The 24888-nt window shown below is 47.4% G+C and overlaps 1 protein-coding gene across 1 annotated transcript in view; it reads right to left on the bottom strand.

The window, feature by feature from the left end:
• The window catches only part of LOC143776512 (organic cation/carnitine transporter 2-like), a 65581-nt gene extending 43528 nt beyond the window's left edge, over positions 1 to 22053 (bottom strand). Inside the window, exon 1 of the mRNA XM_077265963.1 lies at positions 21313 to 22053. Within this exon, the coding sequence (XP_077122078.1) occupies positions 21313 to 21705 (393 nt within the window). The 5' untranslated portion in view covers positions 21706 to 22053. The remainder of the gene's footprint in view (positions 1 to 21312) is intronic.
• Between the last annotated feature and the right edge of the window lie 2835 nt (positions 22054 to 24888).

Here is a 24888-nt window from a genome sequence, read left to right as displayed (position 1 = left end):
ACCACCTATCAGCAAAACAGCTCTGGACCTATCAAGTCATGAACTGTGAAGACGTCCAGCGAGGACCATTCTTGGCAAGCTCTCCTGTGGGATTGGAACAGGTGGGCAAGTCTTCATGCACATCTATGTGCCTTGGACGCCCATTGCAGCCAGTTTACCAGCTGTTCTGCCTTACAATGTGCTAGCTAAAGCCTACACTGGGGACACCTGCTATTTTGGACATGATCTGATTTGCTCATCTAACCATCTCAATTTGGCTCGTCACTCAGATCCTAGCTCACTCATTTTTCCTGCCTAACGTACCCCACCCATTGACAGGTGGCATTGTCATGACATAATTAACATTATTCACTCCATGTCTTCATCTATCAGCGTTTTTATTGTTATGGCAGATCAATAGCTTGTCCTTTAAGCTGTATAGATGGATGTAGCTGTGAAAGCGAACACGTCCACCGATATGAGCTTCCTGAATCTTCTATTGGGAGCCGTGATCACCTGAGATCTGCAGAGAAGTGTCACAGAAGCATTCTCACTAATTATGGGCTTATGAAATCACACGCAGTAAAATTGTAAGTCTTGATAGGTGTGCACTTCTCCCATCTACGGTTCTTCTCTTTCTCTGTACCAGGGATTACATGTACGATATTGCACTGTGCGGTTGTGAAAGATTCATGTGAGATCTCTGGAAATGTTCTTACACAAGGGCATGCAAACTCTGGTCACAAGTAATCAAAGCGGTAGGCCCATGTTTCTGTGTATATGTGCTCCTAGAAGAATATTACCCAGCATAAGGGCTCAACCACTCATATTGCACTCCGACCAATGTTATTCAATGAGGCAGTGCAGGTCTGTGTGTATATAGATGGTGGCCCGATTCTAACGCATCAGGTATTCTAGAATATGCTTGTCCACATAGTATATTGCACAGCCCACGTAGTATATTGCCCAGCCACGTAGTATATTGCCCAACCACGTAGTATGTTGCCCAGCCACGTAGTATATTGCCCAGTGATGTAGTAAATTGCCCAGCCACACAGTATATTGCCCAGTGACGTAGTATATTGCCCAGCCACGTAGTATATTGCCCAGTGACGTAGTATATTGCCCAGTGATGTAGTATATTGCCCAGTCACGTAGTATATTGCCCAGCCACGTAGTATATTGCCCGGCCACGTAGTATATTGCCCAGCCACATAGTATATTGCCCAGCCACATAGTATATTGCCCAGCCACGTAGTATATTGCCCAGTGACGTAGTATATTGCCAAGCCACGTAGTATATTGCCCAGTGACGTAGTATATTGCCCAGCCACGTAGTATATTGCCCAGCCACGTAGTATATTGCACAGCGACGTAGTATACAGCACAGACCCACGTAGTATATTGCCCAGCCACGTAGTATATTGTCCTGTCGCCTGTGTCGGCAGCTTCCGGTCCCAGGGTTGGTATGAGCGCAGGACCTGTGATGACGTCGCGCTCACATGACGTGACGTCATGGCAGGTCCTTCTCGCGCAGGACCTGTGATTACGTCGCGGTCACATGACCGTGACGTCATGGCAGGTCCTTCTCGCATACCATCCTTGCCACCGGAACTTGCCGCTTGCATGGAGCGGTCACCGGAGCGTCGCAAGGAGCGGGAAAGGCGGCGGAAAGTGAGTATATAATGATTTTTTATTTTTTTTAACATTAGATCTTTTTACTATTGACGCTGCATAGGCAGCATCAATAGTAAAAACTTGGTGACACAGGGTTAATAGCGGCGGTAACAGAGTGAGTTACCCGGCATAACGCGGTCCGTTACCGCTGCCATTAACCCTGTGTGAGCGGTGACTGCGGGGAGTATGGAGTGGGCGCCGGGCACTGACTGCGGGGAGTATGGAGCGGGCGCCGGGCACTGACTGCAGGGGAGTAGGGAGGGACTAATTGGACTGTGCCCGTCGCTGATTGGTCGCGGCAGCCATGACAGGCAGCTGGCGAGACCAATCAGCGACGCGGCATTTCCGTGATGGAAGTTGCCGACAGAAAGACAGACAGTAAGACGGAAGTACCCATTAGACAATTGTATATATATATATAGATATACACACACAACACATTATATATATATATATATATATATACTTTGATGACTGTTGCACACTCTTGGCATTCTCTTGATGAGCATCGAGAGGTAGTCACCGGGAATGGTTTTCACTTCACAGGTGTGCCCTGTCAGGTTTAATAAATGGGATTGGGACCATCAGTTGTGTTGAGCAGAAGGTCTGGTGGATACACAGCTGATAGTCCTACTGAATAGACTGTTAAGAATTTGTATTATGGCAAGAAAAAAGCAGCTAAGAAAAACGAGTGGCCATCAATACTTTAAGAAATTAAGGTCAGTCAGTCCGAAAAATTGGGAAAACTTTGAAAGTGTCCCCAAGTGCAGTGGCAAAAACCATCAAGCGCTACAAAGAAACTGGCTCACATGAGGACCGCCCCAGGAAAGGAAGACCAAGAGTCACCTCTGCTTCTGAGGATAAGTTTTGAGTCACCAGCCTCAGAAAATCGCAGGTTAACAGCAGCTCGGATTAGAGACCAGGTCAATGCCACACAGAGTTCTAGCAGCAGACACATCTCTACAACAACTGGTAAGAGGAGAGTTTGTGCAGCAGGCCTTCATGGTAAAATAGCTGCTAGGAAACCACTGCTAAGGACAGGCAACAAGCAGAAGAGACTTGTTTGGGCTAAAGAACACAAGGAATGGAAATTAGACCAGTGGAAATCTGTGCTTTGGTCTGATGAGTCCAAATTTGAGATCTTTGGTTCCAACCACCGTGTCTTTGTGCGAATCAGAAAAGGGGAACGGATGGACTCCACATGCCTGGTTCCCACCGTGAAGCATAGAGGAGGAGGTGTGATGGTGTGGGGGTGCTTTGCTGGTGACACTGTTGGGGATTTATTCAAAATTTAAGGCATACTGAACCAGCATGGCTACCACAGCATCTTGCAGCGGCATACTATTCCATCTGGTTTGCTGTTATGGTTCTCAATGGCAAGAGAACATAGCCCAGCAAACATAAGAACTAGCTCTTGGAAGGATGGAAACTAAACTGACCATGAACTAAACCTGCCGCACAACTAACAGTAGCCGGGTAGCGTTTGCCTACGTTTTATCCCTAGACGCCCAGCGCCGGCCGGAGGACTAACTAATCCTGGCAGAGGAAAATATAGTCCTGGCTCACCTCTAGAGAAATTTCCCCGAAAGGCAGACAGAGGCCCCCACATATATTGGCGGTGATTTTAGATGAAATGACAAACGTAGTATGAAAATAGGTTTAGCAAAATTGAGGTCCGCTTACTAGATAGCAGGAAGACAGAAAGGGCACTTTCATGGTCAGCTGAAAACCCTATCAAAATACCATCCTGAAATTACTTTAAGACTCTAGTATTAACTCATAACATCAGAGTGGCAATTTCAGATCACAAGAGCTTTCCAGACACAGAAACGAAACTACAGCTGTGAACTGGAACAAAATGCAAAAACAAACGAGGACTAAAGTCCAACTTAGCTGGAAGTTGTCTAGCAGCAGGAACATGCACAGAAAGGCTTCTGATTACAATGTTGACCGGCATGGAAGTGACAGAGGAGCAAGGCTAAATAGCGACTCCCACATCCTGATGGGAACAGGTGAACAGAGGAGATGATGCACACCAGTTCAATTCCACCAGTGGCCACCGGGGGAGCCCAAAATCCAATTTCACAACAGTACCCCCCCCTCAAGGAGGGGGCACCGAACCCTCATCAGAACCACCAGGGCGATCAGGATGAGCCCTATGAAAGGCACGGACCAGATCGGAGGCATGAACATCAGAGGCAGTCACCCAAGAATTATCCTCCTGACCGTATCCCTTCCATTTGACCAGATACTGGAGTTTCCGTCTGGAAACACAGGAGTCCAAGATTTTTTCCACAACGTACTCCAACTCGCCCTCAACCAACACCGGAGCAGGAGGCTCAACGGAAGGCACAACCGGTACCTCATACCTGCGCAATAATGACCGATGAAAAACATTATGAATAGAAAAAGATGCAGGGAGATCCAAACGGAAGGACACAGGGTTAAGAATCTCCAATATCCTGTACGGGCCGATGAACCGAGGCTTAAACTTGGGAGAAGAAACCCTCATAGGGACAAAACGAGAAGACAACCACACCAAGTCCCCAACACAAAGCCGAGGACCAACCCGACGCCGGCGGTTGGCAAAAAGCTGAGTCTTCTCCTGGGACAACTTCAAATTGTCCACTACCTGCCCCCAAATCTGATGCAACCTCTCCACCACAGCATCCACTCCAGGACAATCCGAAGATTCCACCTGACCAGAAGAAAATCGAGGATGAAACCCCGAATTACAGAAAAAGGGAGACACCAAGGTGGCAGAGCTGGCCCGATTATTGAGGGCAAACTCCGCTAAAGGCAAAAAAGCAACCCAATCATCCTGATCTGCAGACACAAAACACCTCAAATATGTCTCCAAGGTCTGATTCGTCCGCTCGGTCTGGCCATTAGTCTGAGGATGGAAAGCAGACGAGAAAGACAAATCTATGCCCATCCTAGCACAGAATGCTCGCCAAAATCTAGACACGAATTGGGTACCTCTGTCAGAAACGATATTCTCTGGAATACCATGCAAACGGACCACATTTTGAAAAAACAGAGGAACCAACTCGGAAGAAGAAGGCAACTTAGGCAGGGGAACCAAATGGACCATCTTAGAGAAACGATCACACACCACCCAAATGACAGACATCTTCTGAGAAACAGGAAGATCCGAAATAAAATCCATCGAGATGTGCGTCCAGGGCCTCTTCGGAATAGGCAAGGGCAACAACAATCCACTAGCCCGAGAACAACAAGGCTTGGCCCGAGCACAAACGTCACAAGACTGCACGAAGCCTCGCACATCTCGAGACAGGGAAGGCCACCAGAAGGACCTTGCCACCAAATCCCTGGTACCAAAGATTCCAGGATGACCTGCCAACGCAGAAGAATGAACCTCAGAAATGACTTTACTGGTCCAATCATCAGGAACAAACAGTCTACCAGGTGGGCAACGATCAGGTCTATCCGCCTGAAACTCCTGCAAGGCCCGCCGCAGGTCTGGAGAAACGGCAGACAATATCACTCCATCCTTAAGGATACCTGTAGGTTCAGAATTACCAGGGGAGTCAGGCTCAAAACTCCTAGAAAGGGCATCCGCCTTAACATTCTTAGAACCCGGCAGGTAGGACACCACAAAATTAAACCGAGAGAAAAACAACGACCAGCGCGCCTGTCTAGGATTCAGGCGTCTGGCGGACTCAAGATAAATTAAATTTTTGTGGTCAGTCAATACCACCACCTGATGTCTAGCCCCCTCAAGCCAATGACGCCACTCCTCAAAAGCCCACTTCATGGCCAAAAGCTCCCGATTCCCAACATCATAATTCCGCTCGGCGGGCGAAAATTTACGCGAGAAAAAAGCACAAGGTCTCATCACGGAGCAATCGGAACTTCTCTGCGACAAAACCGCCCCAGCTCCGATTTCAGAAGCGTCGACCTCAACCTGAAAAGGAAGAGCAACATCAGGCTGACGCAACACAGGGGCGGAAGAAAAGCGGCGCTTAAGCTCCCGAAAGGCCTCCACAGCAGCAGGGGACCAATCAGCAACATCAGCACCCTTCTTAGTCAAATCAGTCAATGGTTTAACAACATCAGAAAAACCAGCAATAAATCGACGATAAAAGTTAGCAAAGCCCAAAAATTTCTGAAGACTCTTAAGAGAAGAGGGTTGCGTCCAATCACAAATAGCCTGAACCTTGACAGGATCCATCTCGATGGAAGAGGGGGAAAAAATATATCCCAAAAAGGAAATCTTTTGAACCCCAAAAACGCACTTAGAACCCTTCACACACAAGGAATTGGACCGCAAAACCTGAAAAACCCTCCTGACCTGCTGGACATGAGAGTCCCAGTCATCCGAAAAAATCAAAATATCATCCAGATACACAATCATAAATTTATCCAAATAATCACGGAAAATGTCATGCATAAAGGACTGAAAGACTGAAGGGGCATTTGAAAGACCAAAAGGCATCACCAAATACTCAAAGTGGCCCTCGGGCGTATTAAATGCGGTTTTCCACTCATCCCCCTGCTTACTTCGCACCAAATTATACGCCCCACGGAGATCTATCTTAGAGAACCACTTGGCCCCCTTTATGCGAGCAAACAAATCAGTCAGCAGTGGCAACGGATATTGATATTTAACCGTGATTTTATTCAAAAGCCGATAATCAATACACGGCCTCAAAGAGCCATCTTTCTTAGCCACAAAGAAAAAACCGGCTCCTAAGGGAGATGATGAAGGACGAATATGTCCCTTTTCCAAGGACTCCTTTATATATTCTCGCATAGCAGCATGTTCAGGCACAGACAGATTAAACAAACGACCCTTAGGGTATTTACTACCCGGAATCAAATCTATGGCACAATCGCACTCCCGGTGCGGAGGTAATGAACCAAGCTTAGGTTCTTCAAAAACGTCACGATATTCAGTCAAGAATTCAGGAATCTCAGAGGGAATAGATGATGAAATGGAAACCACAGGTACGTCCCCATGCGTCCCCTTACATCCCCAGCTTAACACAGACATAGCTTTCCAGTCAAGGACTGGGTTATGAGATTGCAGCCATGGCAATCCAAGCACCAACACATCATGTAGGTTATACAGCACAAGAAAGCGAATAATCTCCTGGTGATCCGGATTAATCCGCATAGTTACTTGTGTCCAGTATTGTGGTTTATTGCTAGCCAATGGGGTGGAGTCAATCCCCTTCAGGGGTATAGGAGTTTCAAGAGGCTCCAAATCATACCCACAGCGTTTGGCAAAGGACCAATCCATAAGACTCAAAGCGGCGCCAGAGTCGACATAGGCATCCGCGGTAATAGATGATAAAGAACAAATCAGGGTCACAGATAGAATAAACTTAGACTGTAAAGTGCCAATTGAAACAGACTTATCAAGCTTCTTAGTACGCTTAGAGCATGCTGATATAACGTGAGTTGAATCACCGCAATAGAAGCACAACCCATTTTTTCGTCTAAAATTCTGCCGTTCACTTCTGGACAGAATTCTATCACATTGCATATTCTCTGGCGTCTTCTCAGTAGACACCGCCAAATGGTGCACAGGTTTGCGCTCCCGCAGACGCCTATCGATCTGGATAGCCATTGTCATGGACTCATTCAGACCCGCAGGCACAGGGAACCCCACCATAACATCCTTAATGGCATCAGAGAGACCCTCTCTGAAATTCGCCGCCAGGGCGCACTCATTCCACTGAGTAAGCACAGCCCATTTACGAAATTTCTGGCAGTATATTTCAGCTTCGTCTTGCCCCTGAGATAGGGACATCAAGGCCTTTTCCGCCTGAAGTTCTGACTGGGGTTCCTCATAAAGCAACCCCAAGGCCAGAAAAAACGCATCCACATTGAGCAACGCAGGATCCCCTGGAGCCAATGCAAAAGCCCAATCCTGAGGGTCGCCCCGGAGCAAGGAAATCACAATCCTGACCTGCTGAGCAGGATCTCCAGCAGAGCGAGATTTCAGGGACAAAAACAACTTGCAATTATTTTTGAAATTTTGAAAGCAAGATCTATTCCCTGAGAAAAATTCAGGCAAAGGAATTCTAGGTTCAGATATAGGAACATGAATAACAAAATCTTGTAAATTTTGAACTTTCGTGGTGAGATTATTCAAACCTGCAGCTAAACTCTGAATATCCATTTTAAACAGGTGAACACAGAGCCATTCCAGGATTAGAAGGAGAGAGAGAGAGAAAGGCTGCAATATAGGCAGACTTGCAAGAGATTCAATTACAAGCACACTCAGAACTGAAGGGAAAAAAAAAAAAAAAATCTTCAGCAGACTTCTCTTTTCTCTCCTTTCTCTGTCAATTAATTTAACCCTTTTTTTGGGGCCGGTCAAACTGTTATGGTTCTCAATGGCAAGAGAACATAGCCCAGCAAACATAAGAACTAGCTCTTGGAAGGATGGAAACTAAACTGACCATGAACTAAACCTGCCGCACAACTAACAGTAGCCGGGTAGCGTTTGCCTACGTTTTATCCCTAGACGCCCAGCGCCGGCCGGAGGACTAACTAATCCTGGCAGAGGAAAATATAGTCCTGGCTCACCTCTAGAGAAATTTCCCCGAAAGGCAGACAGAGGCCCCCACATATATTGGCGGTGATTTTAGATGAAATGACAAACGTAGTATGAAAATAGGTTTAGCAAAATTGAGGTCCGCTTACTAGATAGCAGGAAGACAGAAAGGGCACTTTCATGGTCAGCTGAAAACCCTATCAAAATACCATCCTGAAATTACTTTAAGACTCTAGTATTAACTCATAACATCAGAGTGGCAATTTCAGATCACAAGAGCTTTCCAGACACAGAAACGAAACTACAGCTGTGAACTGGAACAAAATGCAAAAACAAACGAGGACTAAAGTCCAACTTAGCTGGAAGTTGTCTAGCAGCAGGAACATGCACAGAAAGGCTTCTGATTACAATGTTGACCGGCATGGAAGTGACAGAGGAGCAAGGCTAAATAGCGACTCCCACATCCTGATGGGAACAGGTGAACAGAGGGGATGATGCACACCAGTTCAATTCCACCAGTGGCCACCGGGGGAGCCCAAAATCCAATTTCACAACAGTTTGCGTTCAGTTGGACCATCATTTATTTTTCAACAGGACAATGACCCCAAACACACCTCCAGGCTGTGTAAGGGCTATTTGACCAAGAAGGAGAGTGATGGGGTGCTGCGCCAGATGACCTGGCCTCCACAGTCACCAGACCTGAACCCAATCAAGATGTTTTGGGGTGAGCTGGGCCGCAAAGTGAAAGCAAAAGGGCAAGATTGTTGGAAGACCTTTCCCGAGGACTACCTCTTGAAGCTCATCAAGAGAAAGCCAAGCGTGTGCAACGCAGTCATCAAAGCAAAAGGTGGCTACTTTGAAGAACCTAGAATATACATCGCATAACGCCAATGTCGAACGCATCGCTAGCGCACTCCCACAATGGGTGTGCGCTAGCGATATGCCGTCATTGAGTGACATACCCTGGGACGCAGGCTGTAGCGTTTCTGGGTCCGTCACTGCTAGTGCAGATAGAGCATCTGCTAGCTCTATTTTGTTAAGTATATAATTCCACATGTGTTAATTCATAGTTTTGATGCCTTCAGAGTGAATTTATAATTTTCATAGTCATGAAAATGCAGAAAAATCTTTAAATGAGGTGTGTCCAAACTTTTGGTCTGTACTGTATATATATATATATATATATATATATATATATATATATATATATATATATATATATATATATATATATATTCACTCCAAAAATCGGACAGTGCAAGAAAGGGAATATTACATGCCTCCAATATGTGTGTGTGTCCGGGACTGGCATCTGCACTGTCGCAGCTACAGCCACAAAATTTTGCACAGTCGCACGTCTTGACCCCGGGAGCGTCATAGGCTATGTTGTGAGGAGAATTTTTAACCCCGCACGTTCCAATTCACCAAACAATTTTGCCCCTATCTACATAATGGGGAAAAAGTGAAAGGGAAAGTGTTGGAGGCAAATTGACAGCTGCCAGATGTGAACAAGGGGGACTTAAAGAATGAGAGCGATGGCGCCAAAGAGTACCGTATATACCGTACAGTTGGTAAGGTGGGGCCCCGACATGGGATACTAACCACACACGGGGATATAAACACACAGACAAAATGCGCCACAGACTACCTTGTGCTTGAACACATACACCACCCTCAGCACACATTTCACCACACATACACCAACCTCGCCACATAAAAGTTGAAACACAAAAGTGCCACTCAAAACTCGCCACGCGCAAAATTCACCTCATTCAAAACTAGGCTCACGCAAAACCGCCTCATGGAAAACTCTCCACACGCAAAACTAAGAAAGTCGTTTATCAAAAGGCTCTCGAATAAGTAGAAGATTACTTCACATTACTTGGCCAATTTAGTTACCGTATATACTCGAGTATAAGCCGAGATTTTCAGCCCAAATTTTTGGGCTGAAAGTGCCCCCTCGGCTTATACTCGAGTCATGATCGGTGGTGGGGTCGGCGGGTGAGCACTGTCATATACTTACCTAGTCCCGGCGATCCTGGCGCTCCCCCTGCCTGTTACACGGTCTCCGGGTGCAGCAGCCTCTTCCCCTGAGCGGTCACGTGGGACCGCTCATTAGAGAAATGAATAGGCTGCTCCACCCCCCATAGGGGCGGAGCCGCATAATTCATTTCTCTAATCAGCGGTGCCGGTGACCGCTGACAGAGGAAGAGGCTGCGGCACCGAAGACAGGCAGGGGGAAGGAGCGGGACGCCGGGAGCAGGTAAGTATCGCATATTCACCTATCCTGGTTCCACACGCCGGGCGTCGCGCCATCTTCCCGGCGTCTCTCTCTCCGCTCTGACTGTTCAGGCAGAGGGCGCGATGACGCATATAGTGTGCGCGCCGCCCTCTGCCTGATCAGTCAGTGCAGGGAGACGCCGGGAAGATGGCGCCGAGGAGCTGCAAGACAGGTGAGTATGTGTTTTATTTTTTTTTATTGCAGCAGCAGCTATGGGGCAATAATGGACGGTGCAGAGCACTGTATGGTACAGCTATGGGGCAGAGCACTGTATGGTACAGCTATGGGGCAGAGCACTATATGGCACAGCTATGGGGCAGAGCACTATATGGCACAGCTATGGGGCAGAGCACTATATGGCACAGCTATGGGGCAGAGCACTGTATGGTACAGCTATGGGGCAGAGCACTATATGGCACAGCTATGGGGCAGAGCACTATATGGCACAGCTATGGGGCAGAGCACTATATGGCACAGCTATGGGGCAGAGCACTGTATGGTACAGCTATGGGGCAGAGCACTATATGGCACAGCTATGGGGCAGAGCACTATATGGCACAGCTATGGGGCAGAGCACTATATGGCACAGCTATGGGGCAGAGCACTATATGGCACAGCTATGGGGCAGAGCACTATATGGCACAGCTATGGGGCTGAGCACTATATGGCACAGCTATGGGGCAGAGCACTATATGGCACAGCTGTGGGGCAGAGCACTATATGGCACAGCTGTGGGGCAGAGCACTATATGGCACAGCTATGGGGCAGAGCACTATATGGCACAGCTGTGGGGCAGAGCACTATATGGCACAGCTATGGGGCAGAGCACTATATGGCACAGCTGTGGGGCAGAGCACTATATGGCACAGCTGTGGGGCAGAGCACTATATGGCACAGCTATGGGGCAGAGCACTATATGGCACAGCTATGGGGCAGAGCACTATATGGCACAGCTATGGGGCAGAGCACTATATGGCACAGCTATGGGGCAGAGCACTATATGGCACAGCTATGGGGCAGAGCACTATATGGCACAGCTATGGGGCAGAGCACTATATGGCACAGCTATGGGGCAGAGCACTATATGGCACAGCTATGGGGCAGAGCACTATATGGCACAGCAATGGGGCAGAGCACTATATGGCACAGCTATGGGGCAATGGTGCAGAGCATTATATATATGGCACAGCTATGGGGCAACGGTGCAGAGCACTATATGGCACAGCTATGGGGCAATGGTGCAGAGCATTATATATGTGGCACAGCTATGGGGCAACGGTGCAGAGCATTGTATATATGGCACAGCTTTATGTGGAGCATCTATGGGGCCATAATGAACGGTGCAGAGCATTATATGTGGCACAGCTTTATGTGGAGCATCTATGGGGCCATAATGAACGGTATGGAGCATCTATTTTTAATTTTGAAATTCACCGGTACCTGCTGCATTTTTCCCCCTAGGCTTATACTCGAGTCAATAAGTTTTCCCAGTTTTTTGTGGCAAAATTAGGGGGGTCGGCTTATACTCGGGTCGGCTTATACTCGAGTATATACGGTAAATCTGTGTGGAATATCTCTGGTGTTGAAATATATGTTGTGAAATGCTTCTATTAGCTTAGTTTTTGCCTTTTAATAATTACATTTCTATCTATTTGTTTTGTGGTTTTTGTGTGCAGAATAAATTTTTGTCAACACATTCTATTTTGCTAGCAGCAGTTATTAACCCGGGCGAAGCCGGGTAGTAGAGCTAGTGATTAACCCCTTCCTGACATCGGACGTACTGTCCCGTCGAGGTGGGGTGGGCCCCCATGACCACGGACGGGATAGTACGTCCAGCGCGATCGGCGGCGCTCACGGGGGAAGCGCGGCCGATCGCGGCCGGGTGTCAGCTGCCTATCGCAGCTGACATCCGGCACTATGTGCCAGGAGCGGTCACGGACCGCTCCCGGCACATTAACCCCCGGCACACCGCGATCAAACATGATCGCGATGTGCCGGCGGTGCAGGGAAGCATCGCGCAGGGAGAGGGCTCCCTGCGGGCTTCCCTGAGCCCCCCGCAGCAACGCGATGTGATCGCGTTGCTGCGAGGGTCTTACCTCCCTCCCTGCCTGCTCCAGACCCGGATCCAAGATGGCCGCGGATCCGGGTCCTGCAGGGAGGGAGGTGGCTTCACAGAAGCCTGCTCAGAGCAGGCACTGTGAAGCAGCCTGCACTTCTCTCAGATCGGTGATCTGTCAGAGTGCTATGCAAACTGGCAGATCACCGATCTGTATTGTCCCCCCCTGGGGCAAAGTAAAAAAGTAAAAAAAAAATTTTCCAAATGTGTAAAAAAAAAATAAAAAAAAAATTCCAAAATAATGAAAAAAAAATAAATATTATTCCCATAAATACATTTCTTTATCTAAATAAAATAAAAAAAACAATAAAAGTAAACGTATTTAGTATCGCCGCGTCCGTAACGACCCGACCTATAAAACTGGCCCACTAGTTAACCCCTTCAGTAAACACCGTAAGAAAAAAAAAAAAAAAACGAGGCAAAAAACAACGCTTTATTATCATACCGCCGAACAAAAAGTGGAATAACACGCGATCAAAAAGACAGATATAAATAACCATGGTACCGCTGAAAGCGTCATCTTGTCCCGCAAATAACGAGCCGCCATACAGCATGATCAGCAAAAAAATTAAAAAGTTATAGTCCTGAGAATAAAGCGATGCCAAAATAATTATTTTTTCATAAAATTGTTTTTATCATATAAAAGCGCCAAAACATAAAAAAATAATATAATTGAGGTATCACTGTAATCGTACTGACCCGAAGAATAAAACTGCTTATCAATTTTACCAAACGCGGAACGGTATAAACGCCTCCCCCCAAAAAAATTCATGAATAGCTGGTTTTTGGTCATTCTGCCTCACAAAAATCGGAATAAAAAGCGATCAAAAACTGTCACATGTCCGAAAATGTTACCAATAAAAACGTCAACTCGTCCCGCAAAAAACAAGACCTCACATGACTCTGTGGACCAAAATATGGAAAATTTATAGCTCTCAAAATGTGGTAACGCAAAAAATATTTTTTGCAATGAAAAGCGTCTTTCAGTGTGTGACGGCTGCCAATCATAAAAATCCGCTAAAAAACTCGCTATAAAAGTAAATCAAACCCCCCTTCATCACCCGCTTAGTTAGGGAAAAAAAAAAAAAATTATTTATTTCCATTTTCCCATTAGGGCTAGGGTTGGAGCTAGGGTTAAGGCTACAGTTAGGGTTGGGGCTAAAGTTAGGGTTAGGGTTGGGGCTAAAGTTACGGTTAGGGTTTAGATTACATTTACGGTTGGGAATAGGGTTGGGATTAGGGTTAGGGGTGTGTCAGGGTTAGAGGTGTGGTTAGGGTTACTGTTGGGATTAGGGTTAGGGGTGTGTTTGGATTAGGGTTTCAGTTATAATTGGGGGGTTTCCACTGTTTCGGCACATCAGGGGCTCTCCAAACGCGACATGGCGTCCGATCTCAATTCCAGCCAATTCTGCGTTGAAAAAGTAAAACGGTGCTCCTTCCCTTCCGAGCTTTCCCGTGTGCCCAAACAGGGGTTTACCCCAACATATGGGGTAGCAGCGTACTCGGGACAAATAGGACAACAACCTTTGGGGTCCAATTTCTCCTGTTACCCCTGGGAAAATACAAAACTGGGGGCTAAAAAATAATTTTTGTGGGAAAAAAAAAATATTTTTTATTTTCACGGCTCTGCGTTATAAACTGTAGTGAAACACTTGGGGGTTCAAAGTTCTTACAACACATCTAGATAAGTTCCTTGGGGGGTCTAGTTTCCAAAATGGGGTCACTTGTGCGGGGCTTCTACTGTTTAGGTACATTAGGGGCTCTGCAAACGCAATGTGACGCCTGCAGACCATTCCATCTAAGTCTGCATTCCAAATGGCGCTCCTTCCCTTCCGAGCCCTCCCATGCATCCAAACGGTGGTTCCCCCCACATATGGGGTATCAGCGCACTCAGGACAAATTGGACAACAACTTTTGGGGTCCAATTTCTCCTGTTACCCTCAGGAAAATACAAAACTGGGGGCTGAAAAATAATTTTTGTGGGAAAAAATTTTAGTTTTATTTTTACGGCTCTGCATTATAAACTTCTGTGAAGCCCTTGGTGGGTCAAAGCGCTCACCACACATCTAGATAAGTTCCTTAGGGGGTCTACTTTCCAACATGGTGTCACTTGTGGGGGGTTTCTACTGTTTAGGTACATTAGGGGCTCTGCAAATGCAATGTGACGCCTGCAGACCATTCCATCTAAGTCTGCATTCCAAATGGCGCTCCTTCCCTTCCGAGCCCTCCCATGCATCCAAACGGTGGTTCTCCCCACATATGGGGTATCAGCGCACTCAGGACAAATTGGACAACAACTTTTGGGGTCCAATTTCTCCTGTTACCCTCGGGAAAATACAAAACTGGGGGCTGAAAAATAATTTTTGTGGGAAAAAATTTTAGTTTTATTTTTACGGCTCTGCATTATAAACTTCTGTGAAGCCCTTGGTGGGTCAAAGCGCTCACCACACATCTAGATAAGTTCCTTAGGGGGTCTACTTTCCAACATGGTGTCACTTGTGGGGGGTTTCTACTGTTTAGGTACATTAGGGGCTCTGCAAACGCAATGTGACGCCTGCAGACCATTCCATCTAAGTCTGCATTCCAAATGGCGCTCCTTCACTTCCGAGCCCTTCCATGCGTCCAAACGGTGGTTCCCCCCCACATATGGGGTATCAGCGCACTCAGGACAAATTGGACAACAACTTTTGGGGTCCAATTTCTCCTGTTACCCTCGGGAAAATACAAAACTGGGGGCGAAAAATAATTTTCGTGAAAAAATGTGATTGTTTATTTTTACGGTTCTGCATTATAAACTTCTGTGAAGCACTTGGTGGGTCAAAGTGCTCACCACACCTCTAGATAAGTTCCTTAGGGGGTCTACTTTCCAAAATGGTGTCACTTGTGGGGGGTTTCAATGTTTAGGCACATCAGGGGCTCCCCAAACGCAACATGGCGTCCCATCTCAATTCCAGTCAATTTTGCATTTAAAAGTCAAATGGCGCTCCTTCGCTTCCGAGCTCGGTCATGCGCACAAACAGTGGTTTACCCCCACATATGGGGTATCGGCGTACTCAGGACAAATTGTACAACAACTTTTGGGGTCCATTTTCTCCTGTTACCCTTGGTAAAATAAAACAAATTGGAGCTGAAGTAAATTTTTTGTGAAAAAAAGTTAAATGTTCATTTTTATTTAAACATTCCAAAAATTCCTGTGAAGCACCAGAAGGGTTAATAAACTTCTTGAATATGGTTTTGAGCACCTTGAGGGGTGCAGTTTTTAGAATGGTGTCACACTTGGGTATTTTCTATCATATAGACCCCTCAAAATGACTTCAAATGAGATGTGGTCCCTAAAAAAAAATGGTGTTGTAAAAATGAGAAATTGCTGGTCAACTTTTAACCCTTATAACTCCCTAACAAAAAAAAATTTTGGTTCCAAAATTGTGCTGATGTAAAGTAGACATGTGGGAAATGTTACTTATTAAGTATTTTGTGTGACATATCTCTGTGATTTAAGGGCATAAAAATTAAACGTTGGAAAATTGCAAAATTTTCAAAATTTTCGCCAAATTTCCATTTTTTTTGCAAATAAACGCAGGTAATATCAAAGAAATTTTACCACTATCATGAAGTACAATATGTCACGAGAAAACAATGTCAGAATCGCCAAGATCCGTTGAAGCGTTCCAGAGTTATAACCTCATAAAGGGACAGTGGTCAGAATTGTAAAAATTGGCCCGGTCATTAACGTGCAAACCACCCTTGGGGGTGAAGGGGTTAATAAATGCCGAGTTAAAAAAAAAAAAGGGACTTTATACAGATGACAAGTGTGAACAAAAAAATGTTCCACTCTCCTGGATGAGAATTTGTCCAATTATTTATATGCCAGTGTGAGAGAGTCCTTACTGTGCTTTACACTGTGTTCCAAATTATTATGCATATAATATTTCCTCATATTTTTTCTAAATTACCTATCTGAATTGCAGTCATTGTTATTTTCCAGTCATCTACTATTCTAGTATAATTGCAATGTTTTGGAACAAACTGCCTATGAAAACAGTATCTTTTAAAAAAAAAATAAACACTCAAAATGCATGTTCCAAATTATTATGAACAGCAGAGTTTTCAAGCTTTTTTTTTTATTTTGAACAAAAAAAATGGTCAGTTGTGAAGTTATAAGCATTATCAGCTTATTACAAAATGAAATCAAACAGTTTTCAAGTGAAAACTTTATTCTAGGTGATGTTACATTTACACATAGGACCCCTTGTTCAAAAGAAGCTTCTGAACTCTCTCGTCCATTGAATTTGTCAGTTTTTGGATGGTTTCTGCTTCATTTATTTTGCATGTGGACAGAATACCCTCCCAGAGCTGTTGCTTAGATGTGAACTGCCTCCCGCCATCATAGACACTCCTTTTGATGATGCTCCACAGGTTCTCAATGGGGTTGAGGTCAGGGGAAGATGGTGGCCACACCATAAGTTTGTCCTCTTTTATGCCCATAGCAGCCAGAGATGCAGATGTGTTTTTTGCAGCATGAGACGGTGCATTATCATGCATGAAAATGATCTTGCTGCGGAAAGCACGGTTCTTCCTCTTGAACCATGGCAGGAAGTGTTGTTTTAGAAACTCCACATAGATTATGGAGTTCATCTTTACCCCTTCAGGGATCATAAAGGGGCCGACAATCTCTCTCCCCATGATTCCAGCCCAAAACATTACTCCACCTCCTCCTTGTTGGCGCTTTAGCCGTGTTTTCATGGGGTGTCCTTTAACCAGCCATCCTCCACTCCATCCATCTGGACCATTGAGCGTTGCACGGCACTCATCGGTGAACAAAACAGTTTGGAAGTCAGTCTTCATGTATCGTTTGGCCCACTGGAGCCGTTTCTGCTTGTGTGCAGTGGATAGAGTGGTCGACAGGATGGCTTACGCACAGCTGCAAACCTCTGAAGGACCCTGCATCTTGTTGTTCTGGGGACATTGGAGGCACCAGCAGCTTCAAAAACTTGCCTGCTGCTATGACAAGGCATTTTTGCAGCTGCTCTTTTAACCTTACGCAATTGCCTGTTGGAAAGAGTCCTCAATTTTTCCTTATCAGCACGCACACGTGTGTGCTGGGAATCAGCTACGTACTTCTTGATTGTGCGATGATCACGATGAAGTGTCTTGGCAATGTTGATTGTAGTCATGCCTTGACCTAAATACTCCACAATTTGTTGCTTCTCAGCAGCCGACACATCTTTTCTTTCCCATTTTGGCAAAAAATGTAGGCTGCTTAATAATGTGGAACAGCCTTCTTAAGTAGTCTTGCCTTTATTTGGACACACCTGACAAACTAATTTGCACAGGTATCTGCAATTGCTTTCAGTGATATAAAAAGCCCTGACACACATCACCATCAATGAGTTTAAAATGACAAACAAAAAAATTCTAACCTTATCACTCCTAAACTCTTTTTGCATAATAATTTGGAACACAGTGTATTTAAAGGGTGTTCTGAAGTTTACAGTTATCCTATTGCTGGGAGGCCGACCACTGTGGCCCCAACCAATCTCAAGTACTGGAGCTCTGAAGAACCCTGGGTGAATGGAGCGGAGATAAATCATGTGCAGTACAGCTCCAGAGATTACTGGTCTAATAGAATAGTAAGGTACTGCGCATTATCAATCTCTGATCCATTCAGCCAGAGCCAAGGTATTCTGACACAGTGATCAGAAAGTTGGCCCTTATACTATGGATAGGGGATAACTTTCAAACTTGAGAACACCCCTTTTATCTGTGATCACAGTGGAGCCATCTTTGTGAAGAGGGTTGTCTCAACTCTACAGGACAGATGCTAAAATGCTGATCAGTGAGGACACAGCCATGCATCCATAGAACAGAGCTCTGACGTGCCCTGATAGAATGCAGAGGAAGCTGTGCAGGCACCCCAGCCCACAAGCCCCAGCGGGCCCTCCAGCCCATAAGCCCCAGCGGGCCTTCCAGCCCACAAGCCCCAGCGGGCCCTCCAGCCCACAAACCCCCAGCGGCCACTCCAGCCCACAAATCCCCAGCGGCCACTCCAGCCCACAAATCCCCAGCGGCCACTCCAGCCCACAAATCCCCAGCGGCCACTCCAGCCCACAAATCCCCAGCGGCCACTCCAGCCCACAAACCCCCAGCGGCCACTCCAACCCACAACCCCCAGTGACCACTCTAGCCCACAACCCCCAGCAAATTATCACCTATTGCCAAATTGAGATACCCCCCTTAAAGTTTGTCAATAATTTTTTTTTTTTTTTTTTTTAAAGGGTCTCATTTTTCCAGGAACTAAAACCACTCATGTCAATAGTCTGTTTATGGCATTACAGCTAAATCATCTTACTCAGTATCACGTGGATGAGCTGCAATACCAACCAAGAGCCATGAACAAACGGGACACTACTTTCGGGAAAAAGCACACCCCTTGACTAATTGTTGTCATTAATAAAACCATGCATTTTTAGAAAACTGCATAACAAGTGACACCCGAATGTACAGTCTATGAGGGACTGCTCTGATAACGGAGCCGGGTACCAGACGGGACCCCCAGCGTTGCACATTGCAGGTTTTATACTGCCTAGACATATTCTGTCTATGGGGCAACAGGAAACCATCACAAGGTGACTTTGGCAGAGTGATTGTACAACCCGAAATCACATCATGGGGTTTTCTTACCAAAATATCACTTGACTGGAGTATAATGATAAAATGATAAGTTCCTCATTCTTCTGACATATTATGTAGTAATTCCTCAAACACTTTATGCAGGAATATTGGCTTCTAACGTCACACATTTTTACACAAGAGGTAGATGCACAAAATCTTTTCCCATTTTTACACCAACTTTCCTGAAAAGTAGGTGATGCTTAGCTGTGCATTCACTAGCGTGGGCCGACGGGGTCACCATCATTTACTCTAGTGGCCGCCCTTATAGCAGACATGTGCAGCTCATGACTGGAGCACACCTGACTTGGGCAGTCTGAAAGGTGCGACAAACTCATTAAAGGACTCTGTCCGCACAGAATGATCGGACAAAATGCCAGTCTTGGTAAATTATAATCCCCGGACGACTTTATCAAGTATGTTCTTGACTCAAAACACTGAAGCACCTCAGAATAAACCATAGGTACCTGGCTGCCATTGTGCACACATGGTCTGATTTATCCTGCCAGGAGTTCGGAATCTAATGACAAGTTCCCTAAAAAGTTGTGCTGGTTTAATTATTGCCTAATTTATCATTAAGGTGACAAATATGGAGTGGAAGAGTAGAAGAGAGTACACTAATGCATTGGCACAAACGAGACCCTTTTTTGTGTGTTTCTTAATTTTATTTACCACTTGTCACATCCCACTGGCTGGAGCAGGGATCTGTGGAGCGCAGTGGTTCCACCCATACATCGCTGCGGAGGTGTAGTGTCCACAGTGCCAAGGTTTGTTGTCGATACTGAGCATTGCCGATGTGTTTGCCATGAGGCTCCAGTTACGCAGGCAGGTAAGATGGCCATTCACAGGATTGTGTCTATTCTGTTCTTGGAAGATCTATGTCCATGAACTAGTGAATGATATGCAAAATATGTATATGGGCCGGAGGAGTTTTCTTGTATATGAAAGGCACCACCTCTCCATGATTCCACCAATCGCAGGCCACCGTTAGCGCTGGGACGCCCTCCTATCCCCAGAATGGGGCTCTGACATGCCCGCAGTGGGTACAGACCTCAGCTATCTCCACCAGTAAAATAGATAAATAGAGTGCGGGGCCGCGCATGCCCAGCCGCTCCATTCAGACGGTGTATGTGTATGTCTAAGGCTACGTTCACACGATCCGTTTTTTGCTGCGGATCCGTAGCGGAATTGCAGCTACGGATCCGCAGCCGTTTTCCATGCAGGGTACAGTACAATGTTACCCTATGGAAAACAAAACCCGCTGTGCCGACGATCCTTTTTTTCGCTGGAAAATCCGCGCGGATTTGCCAACGGAAAAAAGAAGTACCATGTCAATTCTTTCAGCGGATTCCGCTGCGGGTTTCCAACAGCACCAATAGGAAACTGCAGTTGGAAACCCGCAGTGGAATCCGCAGAAGAAAAAGGACACAAATCCGCCGAGAGAAGCACCGCCGTTTTCCACTGCGGATTTCCCCGAAAAAGGACCGGAAAAATCCGCAGTGAAAAACGGATCGTGTGAACGTAGCCTAAGGCTCGTTCTCTGGGTCAGTGGGGTCTCAGTGGTTAAACAGATCTGCACGGTTTACCTCCTATCCATAGGACAGGTCATCTTGAAATGTTGGAGATGAACCTGTAAGTGAATATCTGTGATTACAGTCAGTGATGCTTTAGAAGGGTCAAAAAAATTAGTCAAAGAAAGATATAAAATAACAAAAGCGAACATACCGCCGGTGCCCCCCTACTGTGCCAGTGGCACTGGTCCAGCGGTCTCTGCCAGGACTGAATGGCCAGGTTCCGTATTCACCTGACTGAATATTCTCCCTGACTTTGGCCATTTTTACTGGTGCACCCCCATGGCAGACCACAATGGGACCCCTATACACAGTACACCACCCGGGGAGGCGACAAGCAGGGACACCGCCGGATACAAAGGTTTACAAACAATAGAGGTAAACAAAAACTTTCTATTCACTATAAACAAAGAGAAATGTTGCGAATTCCAGGCTGCTCCATTCATATACCGCCCGCCCCCTACAGACAGCCCTAGGGCCGGTGACTGACCTCGGTGACCACCGTGCTGTGGTACAGGTCCCGGGCATACTGCCAGCCGTCCACACACTTCTCCCGCTGGATGGCGCTGACATTGACGTCCACCCCGGGGAGCAGCCCCAGCGCCGAGTAGTTGGTGAGGGCGTCCAGCCGGTACCGCCAGCACCTGCTCTCCACCTGCTGCCCGTCCCGCTCCTCCAGGGGGATGCTCACATTCCGCCACGCCTGGCTCAGGTTGGCACTGTCGGGCACCAGGCACCGGTGCTCAGGGATGGCGACCAGGAAGACAGCGGACAGACCGGTGAAGCCATTAGGGATGATGCTGGCGCTGAGCAGGAAGAAGATGGCCAGCTGGAAGGGTCCCCAGTCCCCCAGGAAAGAGGTGGCTTCATCATAGTCGCGCATGGCTGGCGCTCCCGGGTAGAGGCGGGCGCCGCGGCGGCGGAAGAGGAGGAGGATGAGCCCGGCAGCCGGTGCTGTGGTCGGTTGTGTCTGCACTGGTCACCGGCGCAGAAATACATACACCCGCCGGGCGGAGGAGGTGCGGGGCTGCCCGTGTGCGGTGACTCCCATTATTACAGGGTGACCCTGGCCAGTCCCAGAGCTGCCACAGAGTCCGCCCTCCACTCCCCACAGAGGACACACGGTTACCGGGCACCGGGCAGCGTGGAACGTGCTGCAGGCTGGGCTCCGGGACACTGCTGGGGGCCGCCATTCCCCCCGAGGAGCCGGCAGGTGGCGGCTAGGCATCCTATGTACAGAGCCTCCTGTCGGGCAGCCATACCCAGCCTCTGCCCCCCAAACACATGCCCAACCCAAATAGCTACCGTGTGAAACCAGACCAGGCCTGTGCCATGTTTACTGCTCTTATTGTAGTGGCAACAGGCTCCCAGGAGCAATGCACACATGGCGGTACTGAGTGTGCCAGCCCAGGTATCCCACAACACTGTGTGCCAACCCTGATATCTAATAGGTGTGCCAGCCCAGGTATCCCACAACACTGTGCCAGCCCAGGTATCACACAACACTGTGTGCCAGCCCAGGTATCCCACAACACTATGTACCAGCCCTGATTTCACACAACACTGTGTGCCAACCCTGATATCTAATAGGTGTGCCAGCCCAGATATCCCACAACACTGTGTGCCAGCCCAGATATCACACAACACTGTGTGCCAGCCCAGATATCACACAACACTGTGTGCCAGCCTTGATATCTAATAGGTGTTCCAGCCCAGATACCCCACAACACTGTGTGCCAACCCTGATATCACACAACACTGTGTACCAGCCCAGATATCCCACAACACTGTGTGCCAACCCTGATATCTAACAGGTGTGCCAGCCCAGATATCCCACAACACTATGTACCAGCCCAGATATCCCACAACACTGTGTGCCAACCCTGATATCTAATAGGTGTGCCAGCCCAGATATCCCACAACTCTGTGTGCCAGCCCTGATATCCCACTATACTGTGTGCCAGCCCAGATATCACACAACACTGTGTACCAGCCCTGATAATTAATAGGTGTGCCAGCCCAGATATCCCACAACACTGTGCCAGCCCAGGTATCCCACAACACTGTGCCAGCCCAGGTATCCCACAACACTGTGCCAGCCCAGGTATCCCACAACACTGTGCCAGCCCAGGTATGCCACAACACTGTGCCAGCCCAGGTATCCCACAACACTGTGCCAGCCCAGGTATCACACAACACTGTGTGCCAGCCCAGATATCCCACAACACTATGTACCAGCCCTGATTTCACACAACACTGTGTGCCAACCCTGATATCTAATAGGTGTGCCAGCCCAGGTATCCCACAACACTGTGTGCCAGCCCAGATATCACACAACACTGTGTGCCAGCCCAGATATCACACAACACTGTGTGCCAGCCTTGATATCTAATAGGTGTTCCAGCCCAGATACCCCACAACACTGTGTGCCAACCCTGATATCACACAACACTGTGTACCAGCCCAGATATCCCACAACACTGTGTGCCAACCCTGATATCTAACAGGTGTGCCAGCCCAGATATCCCACAACACTATGTACCAGCCCAGATATCCCACAACACTGTGTGCCAACCCTGATATCTAATAGGTGTGCCAGCCCAGATATCCCACAACTCTGTGTGCCAGCCCTGATATCCCACTATACTGTGTGCCAGCCCAGATATCACACAACACTGTGTACCAGCCCTGATAATTAATAGGTGTGCCAGCCCAGATATCCCACAACTCTGTGTGCCAGCCCTGATATCCCACTATACTGTGTGCCAGCCCAAATATCCCACAACACTGTGTACCAGCCCTGATAATTAATAGGTGTGCCAGCCCAGATATCCCACAACTCTGTGTGCCAGCCCTGATATCCCACTATACTGTGTGCCAGCCCAAATATCCCACAACACTGTGTACCAGCCCTGATAATTAATAGGTGTGCCAGCCCAGATATCCCACAACTCTGTGTGCCAGCCCTGATATCCCACTATACTGTGTGCCAGCCCAAATATCCCACAACACTGTGTACCAGCCCTGATAATAGGTGTGCCAGCCCAGATATCCCACAACACTGTGTGCCAGCCCTGATATCTAATAGGTGTGCCAGCCCAGATATCCCACAACACTGTGTACCAGCCGTGATAATAGGTGTGCCAGCTCAGATATCCCACAACACTGTGTGCCAGCCCTGATATCTAATAGGTGTGCCAGCCCAACTATCCCACAACACTGTACCAGCCCTGATAATTAATAGGTGTGCCAGCCAAGATATCCCACAACACTATGTACCGGCCCTGATATCTAATAGGTGTGCCAGCCCAGATATCCCACAACACTGTGCCAGCCCAGATATCCCTCAACAATGTGTGCCAGCCCAGATACCCCACAACACTATGTACCAGCCCAGATATGTAATAGGTGTGCCAGCCCAGATATCCCACAACACGGTGGGCCAGCCCAGATATCCCACAACACTATGTACCAGCCCAGAAATCCCACAACACTATGTACCAGCCCAGATATCCCACAACACTATGTACCAGCCCAGATACCTGATAGGTGTGCCAGCCCAGATATCCCACAACACTATGTGCCAGCCCAGATAACCCTCAACAATGTGTGCCAGCCCAGATACCCAATAGGTGTGCCAGCCCAGATGTCCCTTAACACTGTGTGCCAGCCCAGATATCTCACAACACTGTGCCAGCCCAGATATCCCACAACACTGTGTGCCAGCCCAGATATCCCACAACACTGTGTCTGCCCAGATATCCCACAACACTGTGTGCCAGCCCAGATATCCCTCAACAATGTGTGCCAGCCCAGATATCCCTCAAAAATGTGTGCCAGCCCAGATATCCCTCAGCAATGTGTGCCAGCCCAGATATCCCACAACACTATGTGCCAGCCCAGATATCCCACAATACTGTGTGTGAGCCCAGATACCTAATAGGTGTGCCTGCCCAGGTATCCCACAACACTCTGTGCCAGCCCAGATATCCCACAACACTATGTGCCAGCCCAGATATCCAATAGGTGTGCCAGCCCAGATTCCCAATAGGTGTGCCAGCCCAGA

This window comes from Ranitomeya variabilis, chromosome 5 (genome assembly GCF_051348905.1).
Source record: "Ranitomeya variabilis isolate aRanVar5 chromosome 5, aRanVar5.hap1, whole genome shotgun sequence".
In the NCBI taxonomy this organism is placed as follows: domain Eukaryota; kingdom Metazoa; phylum Chordata; class Amphibia; order Anura; family Dendrobatidae; genus Ranitomeya; species Ranitomeya variabilis.
Note: the sequence above shows the minus strand (reverse complement) of the source record. Positions and strands in the feature narration are given on the sequence as shown.